This window comes from Balearica regulorum, chromosome 2, assembly GCF_011004875.1.
Source record: "Balearica regulorum gibbericeps isolate bBalReg1 chromosome 2, bBalReg1.pri, whole genome shotgun sequence".
Classification (NCBI taxonomy): Eukaryota; Metazoa; Chordata; class Aves; order Gruiformes; family Gruidae; genus Balearica; species Balearica regulorum.
In genome coordinates, this window is record NC_046185.1 from 16,511,104 (window position 1) to 16,525,656 (window position 14,553).

General features: G+C 43.7%; 1 protein-coding gene across 7 annotated transcripts in view; it reads left to right on the forward strand.

The window, feature by feature from the left end:
- Positions 1 to 571: 571 nt before the first annotated feature.
- TRPS1 (transcriptional repressor GATA binding 1) overlaps positions 572 to 14,553 on the forward strand; it is a 219,920-nt gene continuing 205,938 nt past the window's right edge. For 3 of the 7 annotated variants that reach the window (XM_075743453.1, XM_075743460.1, XM_075743458.1), the window contains exon 1: positions 1,864 to 2,022. Coding sequence is in view for 1 of the 7 variants with exons in the window: in XM_075743459.1 (XP_075599574.1) it covers positions 2,013 to 2,022 (10 nt within the window). In the remaining 6 variants the exon portion in view is untranslated. Of the gene's footprint in view, positions 1,257 to 1,863; positions 2,023 to 4,170; positions 4,191 to 6,201; positions 6,307 to 14,553 lie in introns of those variants that run through there. The other 4 variants (XM_075743454.1, XM_075743459.1, XM_075743457.1 and 1 more) reach the window with 4 other exon arrangements.

A 14,553-nucleotide genomic window follows, 5' to 3' on the forward strand; every position in this document is an offset into this window, starting at 1 on the left:
TAACTGCAGAAAAAAATTGTGTCAAAATGCCCAACAAATGTTTACATAGTTTTTAACGCCTACTATATTTGGGATTTTAAAACCCTTTCACAGGAACCTTTTATGTACTGCTTCTCCTTAGAGAGTGTTTTTACATTAACGTACAGACTTCTGGCAATTTGTAGCAGCGGAGAAATCGGAGTATTCTGAACTGAAAAGGTTCTGCACAAGCACGAAAAGTTGTCAGGGTTTGCTCGGAGCAGCTTGGGACCGACTTGCGATAGGTGTCCCAGAGCAGGCAGGAGCGGGCCGCAGCAGCCCCAAACCTGGGAGGTGTCTGTCCACCCGCGCAGAAACAAGGGGGGGGGGGGGGGGAAGGGACGACAGAGATGACACTAAATCTGCATTTCCCCGCGCAATCCAGTGCCCCGCGCAGAGCTCGGATCTCCCGAGGGGGGCGGCTATTGCCGCGCGTGGGTCGCACCTTTTATCCCCCCCCCCCCCGCCCCAATTTTTTTAATCCCGCGGGACAGCGGTCGGTCCAAATGACAGCACAAGGCAGAGCAACCTCCGGCGGGCCGCGCTCGGTGCGCGGCTGTGGCCTGCGGGCTATTCCTGCACCAACTTAGCCGGAGTCGCCGCGGCCGCGGGGCGACGCGCCCCCTGCGCGGCCTCCGCTTGCCCGGGCTCGGCAGGGCTCGGGCCGCGCGCGCCCGTGGCCGTGGCCCGGCGGCGGAGGCCGCGTCGCGTCGCGGCGGGCGGAGGCGGGGGGCGGCGCGGGCCGCGCGGCGGGGCCGGCTGCACTGTCTCTTTAAGGGCGCTCCGTCTGGGGTGGCGCTTTCCTCCGCGAAGGCTCCTTTGATATTAATAGTGTTGGTGTCTTGAAACTGACGTAATGCGGGGAGACGGAGGTCCTGACAAGCGATAACAGTCCTGATAACGCGCCGGCCGCCCCGCGCTCCCAGGCCGCCGCCTCGCCGCCGGCGGGGCCGCCGCGCCGTGCCCCGGCCCGCGCCCCCCGCCCCGCCGCGCCCGCGCCCCCGCCCCCGCCCCGCACCGCCCGCCGGCGGCCGGCGGGCCCGTCGCCCCCTCCCCGCCGAGCGGGGCCGAGGGGGGAGGCAGCGGCGCCGCGGCCCCCCGCCCCCCCCCCCCCCTCCCCGGCCACCGCCACATAATCCGCGGCCAACTCCGCCGGCAGCAGGAGACGGTTCATGGCTCACGCCGCGGCTCCACCATCTTCCAGGCTGCCGGGGCTGTTGCTGACGGTTAATCAACAGGTAAGGCGCGGGGGGGGCGCGGGCGGGGGCGGCCCGGCGGCGGGGAGGGCGCCGCGGCCGGCGGGCCGGGAGGGGGCGGCGCGGCGGCGGGCGCGGGGGGGGGGGGGGGGGGGGCGCCGTGCGGGGCGGGGGCGCGGCGCCCGCGGCGGCGCGGCGTGTGCCCGGGGGGGGTGGGGGGGGGGGCAGCGCGGGTGCACCCCCCGGCCGAAAAATATACCCCCCCCAAAAAAAAAACCCAACAACAAACCCACCACCCAACAAAAGCGGGGGGTGGGCATAATCACAGGGAGCGGGGGGCTGCTCGGATTTCACAGGCTTTTTTTGGTGCATCTTCTCCCCCCCACCCCCCCCGGCGCCCCCCTTCCCCCCGCCGGTGGGTCAAAGCCATGTGCGATGGCTGGAAATTGGCGACTTCAAAACCGCGGTAGCCCCGCTGGAGTCGGGAGGGTCAAGTTCAGCGGCGGCGGCGGGCAGGGGGAGCAGCCCCCTGGCCCGGAGGCGGGGAGGGGAGCGGCGGCGGCGGCGGCCGCGGCTCTGCCCTCCCCTCCGCGCCTCTCCGCGCCTTATCTCCGCGGCCGCCGATTCCCCGGCACCGGGGCGCTCCGGGGGGAGGGGAAGGGAGACGCGGGGGGTGGAAGTAGAAGACGAGCAAAGAGGGTTTGCATCCGATGAGCTGCAGTCGCACAGTCCTGCCGCTCCTGCCGCTGCTGGAAGTTTTAATGGGGATCATGACAAGCGGGGCACAGAGACACCATCATGAAGAGTAGTAAGTTTGGGAAAAACTTTTTTTTTTCTTTTTTCTTTTCTTTTTTTTTTTTTTTTTTCCCCTTCCCCTTTTCCTCCTCCTTGCCCGGGGACGCACCGGGGGAGGCCGGGTGCGGAGCTGTGCTGCGCCGGGAGGGGGGCTCGGGGTCCCTCCCGGTCACACCGGGGGAAAAGGCGACATGGTGGTGGTGATTTTTTTTGTTTTGTTTTGATTTGTTTTTTTTGAAATCAGAGCGCAGAGAGACGTAAAACTTTTCCCTCTTAAAGGCGAAGCTCTGCTCTCAGCGCTGCGTCCCCACGCTCGGCTCTCCCCGGCCTGCCACAACTTTGTGGAGCGTCTCGCTTCCCCCCCCCCCCCCGCCCCGCTCCCCTCCTCCTCGGGGGCTGCCGGCGGGGGGCTGCTACCCGCTGTAGTTACCCGCGTGTTTGCTTTTCGGAAGGGAGGAATGAATGGAGCCGAGGCCGGGGATGGAGAGCCTGCGCGGAGGGTTGCGCGGCGATGGGCGCTCCGCGCTCGGGGCAGCCGGGGTGGCCCGGGCCGGGGCCGGAGGGGGTCGGGCCCGGGTCGCTGCCCGCCGCCGCGCTGCCCTGGGGCGCGAACGGCTCCCTAAGGGGACTTGACATTTCGGGGGCTTTGTTTATCTGCCTCCCTGCTGCAAATCAGGGCGCTCAGACATCCCGGCACTCCTACGCGGTTTCTAGTGGGGCCCGCTACCCTCCTGTATATTTTATCTTTTTTTCACAATCGGCTGCATTTTCTATCTGCAAATGGCAAAGTTCTCAAGTGCACTGACTGAGCTGTGGGGATAAGTGATGAGTTGAAGTGGAGAGACGTCTCCCCTCATCACTCCGTCCTCCGCCAGTGCGAGTACCTTGCCTGGCAGGGCTGGAGCCAGGGGCACCTCAGCACACTTGGGGAACCAAGGCGACAAATCCTCTCCGAGGGGAAAATAGTTTCTAGTAAAAAAGAGTGTTAGCTATTATGCGGACTATGCTGCCTTCACTGCTTTTACAGCATGCAGCGCATTTTGAATGTTGATTGAAACAAACAATAATTTAATACGCTTCAGGTTTTATTTAATCGAGTTCAGTAAGTCTCTCAAGGAACCATCAAACTTCTTTGCCATTCAGGCAGTCTTCTTCAGCTACGCAACTGAATCCTATGGATGTTGGTGGCATCATGTTACTTTCCTGTTGGCTTTAGGAAAAGTTGAACATTTAGAGAAGACTGCCAGAGTTAAAAATGCAAGGGGCAGCAAAGGAAAGTAGTGGTAAGAGCCAGTTCCTGACGTGGACAAAATGAGAATAAAAGTTACAGTAGTCTTCTGAACTGCAGTTTGTGTTTGCCTCATGTTCACAATATGTGTGTTAGGTTAGACAGCTCTCTCAGATATTCCACCAGAGTGACATTTAAAAAAAGCACTCCAAAAGAGTGAGGATTTTTTTTTTTTGCAAGTACTCTGGGTCTATGAGTAAATACAGGGTTTGTTTGAGAACATCAACTATTTCCTGTAAATTGTGATGCTGACAAGACTGTCTGGAAATGATATCAACACTTTGAAAGATTTTTTTTTTTCTTTTTTAACCACTGAATGAAAGTTTGTTAATAACATGGTCAAACCAAACAAGTGGAACCTTTCTCTGTAGAGAGGAAAAAAAAAAAAAAAAGACTTTTTCTTTTTTCCTCTTGAAAAATGTATACCTGCTTGAGGTTTGCCACACACAATCAATAAAGCTGGAGTTCAGTAGTGCATCAGTGCCTATATACAAGTTAATCCTCAGACTGTTTGTGACAACAGAAGTCTGCTTCACCTTTTTAAGACCTAGAGAGATTAGATATGAGAAGACTAGTCAGTTCCTAATCTAGCCTGTTCTGATTATCACTTTTTTTTGTTATATATAACAACTTTTCTCTTTTTGAAACTTTGCATATACGTAGTCACAACAAAGTAAGTAAAGGGCAAAGTTGCATCAGCTTTTAAGTTTACATGTTTTGCCTGTGATCCTCTAAAACAGACTCTAAATAACACTGGGCAATCTTTGCGTGTGAGACTATGGCTTTATTTTTTTCTTTATTTCATAGTAATGTTAATAAAGGAAAAAAAATGTAAATGACAACTTCAGAGATCTGAGACTTCTTTGGGCATCAAACGCTTACGATGCAGCCAGGTTATCCTCTTATATTTTTAATGCATTTTTAGCATAATTTATACAGTAGCTTTGTGGGTTGCTTTATGTTTTTATCGGTGATCGAGTAAATTCAGTATTATTTTATGAATCCCTAGCAGGATTATTTTTTTGTCATGTATTGTCTATCATTCGTAGTAAACTTCCCTAGTACACACTGTTACCATGCATGCTCTGGCTGTGTGTGAAGAATATTATTTTCACGTATCATGATTGTGCATTAATAGCAGCGTAGTACTAATTCTTGTGTGTGGAGTCGAGTGTCTGTGAGATGCAATGGTTGCTTGTTAAATCTCTGTATTTCAATCGTATTATATTTTAATGCTAGTTGACACATAGGGTTTTATATTTTCAAAGCATTGTGCAAACAATGACTAATTACTTTCTGTTCATGTGAATTACCTCTTTTACCACTTTATCAGGCAGTTGCTTTGAAACAAAACTATTTTACATTACAGTGTGAAAGAGTTAAAAAATTAGCTAAGACGTTTAGGAAAAACCCAACATTTTAATTACAAACAGGCAACTCTGGGTATGTATTTAAATTATTCTTTTTATGTGGAACTTTCCTTCTAAGTTTTGGGGGGGGCGTATGTATATGAATATTTATGTCTCTTTCTTACAAACTCTTGACAGTATTTTAATATAATAATCTATATAGAAACATTCTCAGATCTTAACTGCAGCCACACTGGCAATATCGCTTTAATAAAGGTTTGTGGGTAACACCAAATATAACATTGTGAGAAAGTTTATGGTTAAATATTTTTGAACATGACAGGCTGGGAATCTGACAACCCTTTTTGTTAGGTGAAAGTAAAGTGGAAATAAATTACATTTTTAATACAGTTTCTGTTAAAACGAACTGCCACCTGGTAGTAAAAATGTTGGCCTCGAACAGAAATATATTCTGATTAAGATATTCTAACTGGTGTGTAAAATGAAGCCATTCATTCAGTAAACTGACAACTTTCCAGTTGGTGTTTGCCCTTGCTTAATTTAGTTTCCTCAACACAACTAGTGAGGTAGTCTGGGTCTGTTTTTGGCAGTCCCGAGCGACTGTAAACTCGGGTGTTTTTGTCCCAAATATTACACCTCACGAGTTAAAAAGCAATTGGTTAAAAAGAATAGCAGGCAGGTACGAGGAAAAAAAAAAAAAGTTTCTTTTTTGTTTCTGAAACTTTCTAAAGTTCTTACCTAGTAAGAAAACAATGCTATTTTCAAATACTGGTGATTAATACTATAACCAGCATAGTCTGCACCCATCTATTGTATAAATACCATTGCCTGTTGACCTTTGGATACATTAATTACAGCATATCTGGTCTAGGTTCTACTATTTTTGTCTGTCCAGAAGATAAATAAAAGTGCCCTTTCCAGTCCTTCTGGAAAAGGAGAAGAACTTTTTTCTTGGTACTGTCATGAATTATGGAGTTCTTTTTCCTACCCTGTGCCAGTGAAGTTCTCTTTTGACTAAAAAAGATAAGCCTGCACCCAAAGAGAGAGTATTGGATTACTTTAAGACTATTTTTTGCTTCAGTTTTTATGGTAGGTGAAAAACTTTCTGGGCTTTGGTTTTTTTTGATTGTGTGTTTGCTAATTAAAAGAAAAAACACATAATGAGTTATATCAGATGATGTGAAGGATTAAAGTACGATTACACCATTAGATAGTAAATGTTTACAAGGGCAAGACATGTAACTACATTTTTCAGATTATGCTTATTATTCACTTCTTGATGTTGTTTTGCACCTAATCAATAAAGGGCCTTTGAGAACGCCGATCCTTAGCCAGTTGTATACGTGCCCAGAACATAAGAAATGCTGCTGGGGCAGAGGAGCGCGGGGGGGAGAGAAGCGGTGGCATATTATTCTGACTTCTTGTCATGCAGACCAAGGCTCAAATGAAACAGGGAGCAGTGGGAGAATAGCTACCATGGTCTGGATGTAAGTCCCCAGTGGACATTTTGTCACACCCCAAAAGTGTTGCACAACTGAACACCATTCCACTTGATGTGTTGTCCGGAGTCAGACGAGTCTCTGATTTGGTGTCACGGGGTTTAGAAGACTGTGATTTAGGTGAACTGGCATAGCTGCGTGTAAGAAACTTTGTTTAATAGCTCTCTATGTTTTATTCATGTTCTGTGCTATCGGTTTCTTATTTTCTAGTACCTTTAAAGTGGTTCTTTAAAATTTAATAATAACAGCACCAGTGGAAAATACATCTAAAATTTAATAGAAATTGCTAATCTTTCTATCAGTAATTTTTATTACGGTCCTGCCAGATCCTACAGGATCTTACTCTGGCTGCGGATCTCTGTATGTGGATTTAGAAAAGCTGTAGAGAGAATATTCTTTGTTGCATTGCATAGCTGCCACGAGTGGCACTTCCGTAGGATGTTCCTACAGAACCCACTTGGTTCCATCCCGTAAAGTTCGGTGGGGCTTTTCCATGCTTGTAGGGGATGTGTGCGAGTACAGCAGCTACAATAGGATTATTTCTGCCATGAAAAGAGAATTATATTGAATCACAAGGTTTACTCCTAATAGTTACTAATAGTCCTAATTTTTACTTTCTTAGCTGCAGTTCACGTATATCTAATTTCTCGTAAGTCTGCTTTCTTTCCAGGCTCAGATTGATTTTTTTTTTTTCCCCCCTCTTAAATTGATTTTAAAATATTTAATTTTTAAAATGTTACTAGCCCTTTAAAAACCTGTAATAAATGCTTTACAAGTGGCTAGACACCTTCCCTGGTGGTTTAATTTATACAAGCAGGAAACTTTCTCTCCTTCTTTCTCTCTCTCTTTCTTGTTTTCTTTAAACCAACTGACGTAATGCCAAACTTTGCTTTAAAAGAACAGACAGAAGTAATTGGTAGCTTTTAACTTTTAATAATGTTCTGGATTGGTTTTAGTGGCCAAACTGCCATTTTTTTAAAATTCAAGTAAAAACGGGCTTGTGGCCTGAGGAAGAAAGGCCCTGTTGATGCAGTTATTTTTATTCTTGTTTTTCAATCTGTTATTAAAAATCTTTCCTGCTGAGCTCTGCTGGATTTCTCCAATTGCTCTTTGTGATGGCTGGTGCATTTCAGGTTACGGTAACTTAAACTGTTTTCTGATTTTTTTTTTTTTTTATTTTTTTTTCCCATGAGCATTTTGAGATGCTTTATCCTTTCTCTTTTTTTGGGTTGATTTCCACCCCCCCCTTCTCTCTTGCCCAGCACCCAAAGCCTTCTTTTGGAGAAACAATTTATTTTGATTCAGAGAGGAATAATATGTTAAACATACCTTTGGTGGCAGTTCAGTGAATATTATTTTCCTGGTATGAGAGCGTTTTACACCTGTTAGTGACACTGATTGGGAAGGTACTCGCTGCCCATTGCAGAAGACAAGAGAGATTCTATTTTGCAGAGCTGCCACTTTCTGAGCGCTCTCCACCTCATATTTTAAAACTAACCAGATTTTAAAATATGTTTAGTAATAGTCTCTAGCGATCTATATCTATTTGTATTAAGCTGATATTAGAAACAAGAAAACCCAACAAAACATGTGTGTTGTTTTTTTTTTTTTAAATTACCTATATTTAAGAAAAGACAGCGGACTGGATTTTCTTTTCTTTCCTAATTTCTTTATTTTGTTTAGAGTTTTCTCACTTGTTTCCTTAATTTCTCTTCTACGCCTGCTGAGGTTTTGAACACAAGCAAACTTTCTACGGTAAAAGACGGAGTTGGGCAATAGACTTTCTTGACGAAGTTGACGTCAGGACGACTTCATAAGTTGGCAAGTAGGGAAATCGTTCAAAGACCAAGTTGGCTTGTGCCAGTTTTCCCTTCCTTTAGGGGAGACACTCCACCCAGTAGGAGGTTACCCCACCCAATGTGGAGAGCTATAATTCAGTGGCAACACTTTAAATGTCAATCCTCCCTAGGGTTTAAACCCCAGACTTGTCTTGCCTCAATCTTTATATTTAATCTAACATTCAATCTGTTGAAGTAACATCTCATCTTCATAAGCACTTTTTGGGCCTGATCCTGCAATTCTCATTCTTGAAAAATACTCATTGACGTCAGGGGGACTTTTGCATTCAGTAAAGGCTGCAGGATTGGCCTCTGCAGAGTTGTGTGTGTCTGTGTCTGTCTGTAAGTAAGGTTGTGTCTGCTTGATGAATATTGTATAATCCGTGTTGTTAAGGATGAAATTGCAAAATGCTTCCTTTGTATTCTTAAAAATCTGAAGAAGTCCTGGAGTCGTAATGCCGTAAAACAGATTTTCCTCACTAAGTGAAGTGTATTTATTTTTATTTAGTGTTTTCTCAGATTAACATATAAGTTTAAAAAGTTCCAACCCTGAAGAATTAATTCAACGCGTTTGTACCATTTCTCTATATTTCTCTATATCATGCTCTAGACATATTTTTGAATGCTGCTTTTGGCAATTTTTTTCATGTCCAATGGAAAATGAACACGACCGCCTGTAGCTTAGTGCCCACAGCAGCCCTTGGGGTACTTGGATAATACTGAGAACTCCCAAGGAAAAATTTAGTTTTGGGGTATTCTCAAAGTCAACATGTAATTTTTATAGGTACATTTTACTTCATCGTGGCATCTGCTCTCGAGCATCCTTTTCGGCTCCCCCCCCTTACGTTTAGTGAAGCTGACAATGCAGGAGGAAATACATAATTTGATATCATAAAAAATATTATAGAAAAAGCACTGATGCGTTCATGTCTCTGCATTTTGAAAATATGCCAGCATTTTTAGTTTACTAATATACCTGAAAAAAAAAGTCCATAAAAGATGACGTTAAAAATCATCAATGCACTTATGTTTCTCAGCAAGATTTACTTAAACAATATGCTTCAGTTTTGCCTCAAACCATTTCAAGCCACCTCTGGTCCAAGAATGTACCAGTTCTTGGTTCCTGGAAGATTAAGCATGACAGTTTCTCTTATATAATGAACAGCAGTATTGTTTGAACAAAGGTAACATATTTTGATTTGTGTACTTTTTTTGGCAGCTGGCACTAGTGTAGGTCTAAAATGAGTGGTGATCTAACAGTGTAAATATCTGAATGTTCTTGAAACACACAGTATAGATGTAATGTGTTTAAATCATTGAATCTATCTATCTATATTATATAGAATGTGTATGTATGTGTATATACAAAGCCGTAAATGGTGTGTTCTGCTATCTGTAGCCTTCAAATGTGTATCCTTTGGGTATTCCTGACCTACTTTGCAAAGTCTGCAAGTCTAAAATACATACTGAAACTTAAAAAATTAAACATACAGCTTGGTGGTTCACAAAAAAAAGCAGGGGGGGAGAATTTTTGCTAGTAGTTAATTAAAAAAAAAAATAAAAATACTGTGCCTATGCAGATACCTTGCAGACTGCTTTTGGATATCCCAGTGACTTTACTGGGATTATTTTAAAAAACAAATTCTCAACTGATCTAAAAAAGTTTGAAGTAGATACTGAAGTTAAGTATTGCCTAAAATTCCTATGTGCAGATGTGGTTTAATGTTTAATGGAAGTTAAATGAGTTAGGATAAAGCAGTTTTCTTCGGGGGTAGAAGGTTTTCAGTGTTTCCAAAGTATGATTCTTTTTGACTTTCTCGCACACCGCTCTTCAAGCAAATGCTGCGAGTTATGTGGAACATCATCCAAAACTTACTATGCAGATGAAACATTGCTTCATAAATTCAGTTAATGAAAGATACCTCCAATTTTGGCTTCCTAATCTGAACATAGTTTGCTTTTCCATTTAGCATTCTCATTTTTAGGTGTATTAAATATACCCATCAGACGTTCTCCAGCTGCAGTTACAGAGTATAAACCGAAAATGCAATACATGCTGACGGTTGCCGAGCTTTCTCCTGCATGCATAGATATGGACACGCATGCACACACACAATTAATAAAGTAAACCTTGCCCCAAATACCTGAGGCAAAACCTTGTGAAAATAGATTAGCCTTACCATGTGCCTTGCAGGTAAACAGTGTCTGACTCTGCTAGAGAGAAGGGAGAGGAGAGCCCAGCTCCCGAGCGGAGGCTGCCTGCCCGCGCCGCCCTGGCACCCAGCTCGGGATGCTCGGCCTGGGGGCTGTCAGAAAACATCCCTCGTCTCATTTCAGCTGTCCCAGTGGTAGGAAGGAAAGAAACAGTGACTCAGGTCTCCCATCTACTGTATATCTTGTTTTCTTTCTGTGGCCTGCTACAGATACCTGAAAGTTATGCTATCTAATTAGTCTCCTTCCACATTCTTCAGATCTGGAGTTTTCTTTAGAACTAAACTCTATTTGCATGTTACATCTTTCATGAAAAAAAAAATAATATAATGGATTAAATTAATCCTGTAGTAGTTGTTTGAGCGTACTGTAGGAATGTAAATAATTTTGTGGCATTGAGCTCATATTTCCAGTCTTATGGGGGGGGGGGGTAAGATCTGAAGTTATCAACAACATATATCTGAGTCATTCAGCTACAATAAATCTTCTAACAAATACCCACCCTTTGCACACCCAGAGATACTTTCCAACACTGTTGAAATTCTGCACACACCTGTATCTTACGTGTCAGTCCATAAGCATGTATAGTAGATGTATCTTCAACTACAGGCAGATAGCGTGTTAAGCTGCCGCAGCAGCAATCCAAGAAGTCCATGGACAAAACGTTTGATTGCCACTTGATTGCTGCTGGCTGTGTGGCCTTCAAGGTTGTCTTCTCCCTGGACAAGGTCCCACAGAATCGTTAATTGAAAAGAAATGTGGGGTATGGCTCTGCCTCCAGCTCTGCCACAGTTCAGGATAGACAGCATTAAGCGCTTCATCTATATCAGGTCAGCAGTGATCATGCATAATCCACTTTTATCTAGGTATCATTCTGTCATATGTAAGGTATGCTCTGCCTTGTCTCTGTTACTCTGCCTCTCCGTTTCTCCCTCACACATTTTGGTCTCTCTTTGGCTGCTATATGCACATACATACATTCTAAAAATACATGGAAATGAAAGTCCATCTGTGTTGCATAATTTTTTTACAAAAACACCAGTGTTTGTATTGTTCTTTCTCTGAGCCCTTAATGAGTTTAAAGAATTTAATGTGACTTAATGAGTGTTCTTATTCTATTTCTGACACAGAGACTAATGAGGGAAAAGTAGAACAAATTGAAAACCAACTTTTGCTTGTGGTTAGTTTCATGATGTCATCAAATGCAGGATATTGCAACTCCTGGAAAAGTTTACAAATCTAGGCAAGAATCCATTTTGCATCACTGCTCTTCAGTTGTTTACGACATGAAGTGTGCTAGTGAGAGAACAAAGTTTAGCATAACTGGATTTTTTTTTTTTAAGTGTTTGGGCTGGTTCGATTTTTAGGCAAATGATTTTTGTGAAAGTGAATCTAACCTGCTTTGCCTGGTAACTTGGCAGAAGCTTAGGTGTGACCAAAGATTGGTTAAATCCTCTGGTTATGGCCCTGATCTCCCCCTGTACTTGCAAGGGACAAAACTGCTGCTAACTTCATCTCGGGTGAGATCTGATCCTCGTCGGGAAGCATCCTAATTACGTTGCAGCTTACCGAGCGGGAACTGTGGTTTTGGGGGATCCATGTTGCACTTTCTTACAGTTTGCTACTTTAAAGCAGTTTCCCTGGACTCAGGACACAGTAACAACATTTTGTAAGACTCCATCTTGCATTTCTACTGCCCTGCTTTGGGTGGTCAAGCAGTATTTCGCCACGCGAAGCTGCCCTTCAGTGGGAGCACGGTATGGTCTGTCATCTTTAAAAGCGATTCTTTTGGTTTGAAATCGGTTCACTTCCCAAAAGGTATGAAAACAAAAAGCAGGTTTAGGCAGTGCACCTGCTTCTGAGCTCTGCTGCTGCTCACTGGCTTCACGGCCACGCTCTCCTCTCGTTCCTCACCAACGACTGTCTTCAAGGCTCGCAGAAATAGCAGTGGAGTGACTGAAGCTCCAGTGTTACCCTTGTGTCCACGTAAGCAGGCTATAACGCCCTCGTCAAGCTGTATGCCGTGCTGTGGGCACCAGGGTGTTTTTCACAGGCCAAGGGAAGCGGTGACTGTCATCGTCCACAGAACGTGCTTTTGATATAACCAAACTGCAAAAAGTCTCAGCATTGTAAAGAAAACACTTTTCTGTACCACCTGATTTTTTTATTTTTTTTTAAGCAAATGTTAGTATTTTTCACAGTATATTTTAACAGATAAATGGCACAATGGTGTGATTGCTTAGGTTGGCACTTACCCTTGGCTCTTCTGCTGATGCTCAACATATTATGGCTGAAGTGTGATGGATTTTATTGCTTTGCATTTTATTTTTTTGCAATTAGTTGTTGGTTTCATGCTGTTGACTGCAACATGAGATAGTTCAAATAAATTAATAAGAATTTGAATTGGAAATAGGGGCATTTTTAACCAACTTTCTTAGGCATTATCATGCAAACAGAAAAAGAGAGTAAGTTGTTTGGTTGGTTTTTATGTATGTATGTGTGTTTGTGGTTTGTTTTTTTCTTAATGAAGGTTTTCATAATTTGGTAGTTCAGCAAACATGAGTATGTTCTGAAAATATTTCTCACAGATGGCAGGTCTGAGTCGATAGCTTTTAGGTAGACAGTTTTGTTAAAACATACGGAGTCTAGAGCTGAAAAAAATGTTTTCTGGAGTTTTAAAACCATTGGAAAGTAAGATTTATTGGACCTTAAATATCCCAGTGGTGCAAATTTATTTGGTGTTCATGGCAGTCTCAGCTTAACTTTCCTTAGAGATTTGCTGTGGTACTGCGTTATCTAAGGAACATTTAAAAGGCGTTTGTCTAGCTGTTTTTTCTTCCCTCGTTTCTCAGTTTTTATTTGTGCATATGAAAATCTTTACTAACAAAGATGATCTGGCAGCTGTGCTGAACTTTCTAGTGCAAAACATTTTACCTGAATGGGACAAAATTAAAAATCTGAAAAGCTGGCATTTTAAAAGATTTTTGTTTCAATAGTGGAGTGTGACAGTGGGTAGTTGTCAATGGGAAGGAGCTTAAAAAATAGTCACAGGAGAAAGAAAAAGCAGCTGTGGAATTTATTTTACTGGGTGAAAGGACACTCATGGTTAAGCAAGCTTTACCTTCTTGGGTTTTCAGAATTTATTGCCCAAAAGACACATGCCTGAATAGAAAGAGAACTAGGATATTGTAAAATCCACTATGACATGAAGTGCTCTTACTGCATATGAATACAATTTATTTACTTTTTCTCTCCAGCAAACTGTGACTTCCTTTGTCTTGTCAGAAGGAATTTCAGATGAAACCTTACCAGAGTAATGCTGCCATAAACCCCACACTCCTCAGTTGTAGCTGCGTGCAGCGTGATACGGTCCGTAGTAGTTTTCACCACGCTACTGTGCTGCTTTCAGTCAGGATCGGGACTGCACTGACTTTACTGTTGCAGAAAAAGTACATTTTTTTTAGAAAATGTGCTACATGAAAGAAGGAAGGGCAAGGAGAGCGGAGAGAGCGCTCTGATATATGAGCTGAGATTATGGATGTTGTAATGCCATTTATTGTAGGATACTATAGAAAAATCACATTGGGACCAAAGTTCCCGTGGATTACCATGCAATATTTATTACCATTTTCCTGCATTTTCCCTGGTTAGGATCTAATCCTTCAGTGTCCGGAGCTGCGTGGAGTTAAGAATTTGTCCATTCAGAGAGGAAAATCTTGCCAGCTATGGGATTTCACTATTTTACTACCTGTATTTATTTATTCCCCCCTTAAAATTTCCCAGAGCGAGGGGGTTGAGACTGAAAGGCCGAGAGGGGGGATAGGTAAGCTGAGGGAATAGCAGGGGCACGTATCTGCCCAGGAAATAGTATTTACTGATTACTGTTTACTGTCAAGACGACTACTGCAGTTGTGTTTCTGTGAAGCAACCTGCACACAGCCAGTGCAAAGGAATGAAGTGAAGAAGTGTGCAATTCTGAGGTGACTAAAAGATTTGCTTGTGACATACTTCCAGCAAAAGCCATTTTTGGTTGCCCAGTACCCTCCCCAAACACTATAATTTTGCGAGTGACACATCTGATTATGAGCAGCCATCAAAACGCTCGTAGGCATCTTGCTTGGAAGAAGAATGTGCTTGAATTAAATATTTGCAGGTCAGAGAAATACGTTGATTTGTTCTTTTAATTTGTTCTTCAGCTTCCTGCCCTTTTTCAATTTGTTCGATAGTTATTCAATTTTGGAGTTTATTTAAAAGAGATGATAAAGTATACGCTTTTGCATTCCTTACTTGGGCAGAGCTTCCATTTGCTTCCTTGGGAGAGTTGCGCTGAGCAAGAGC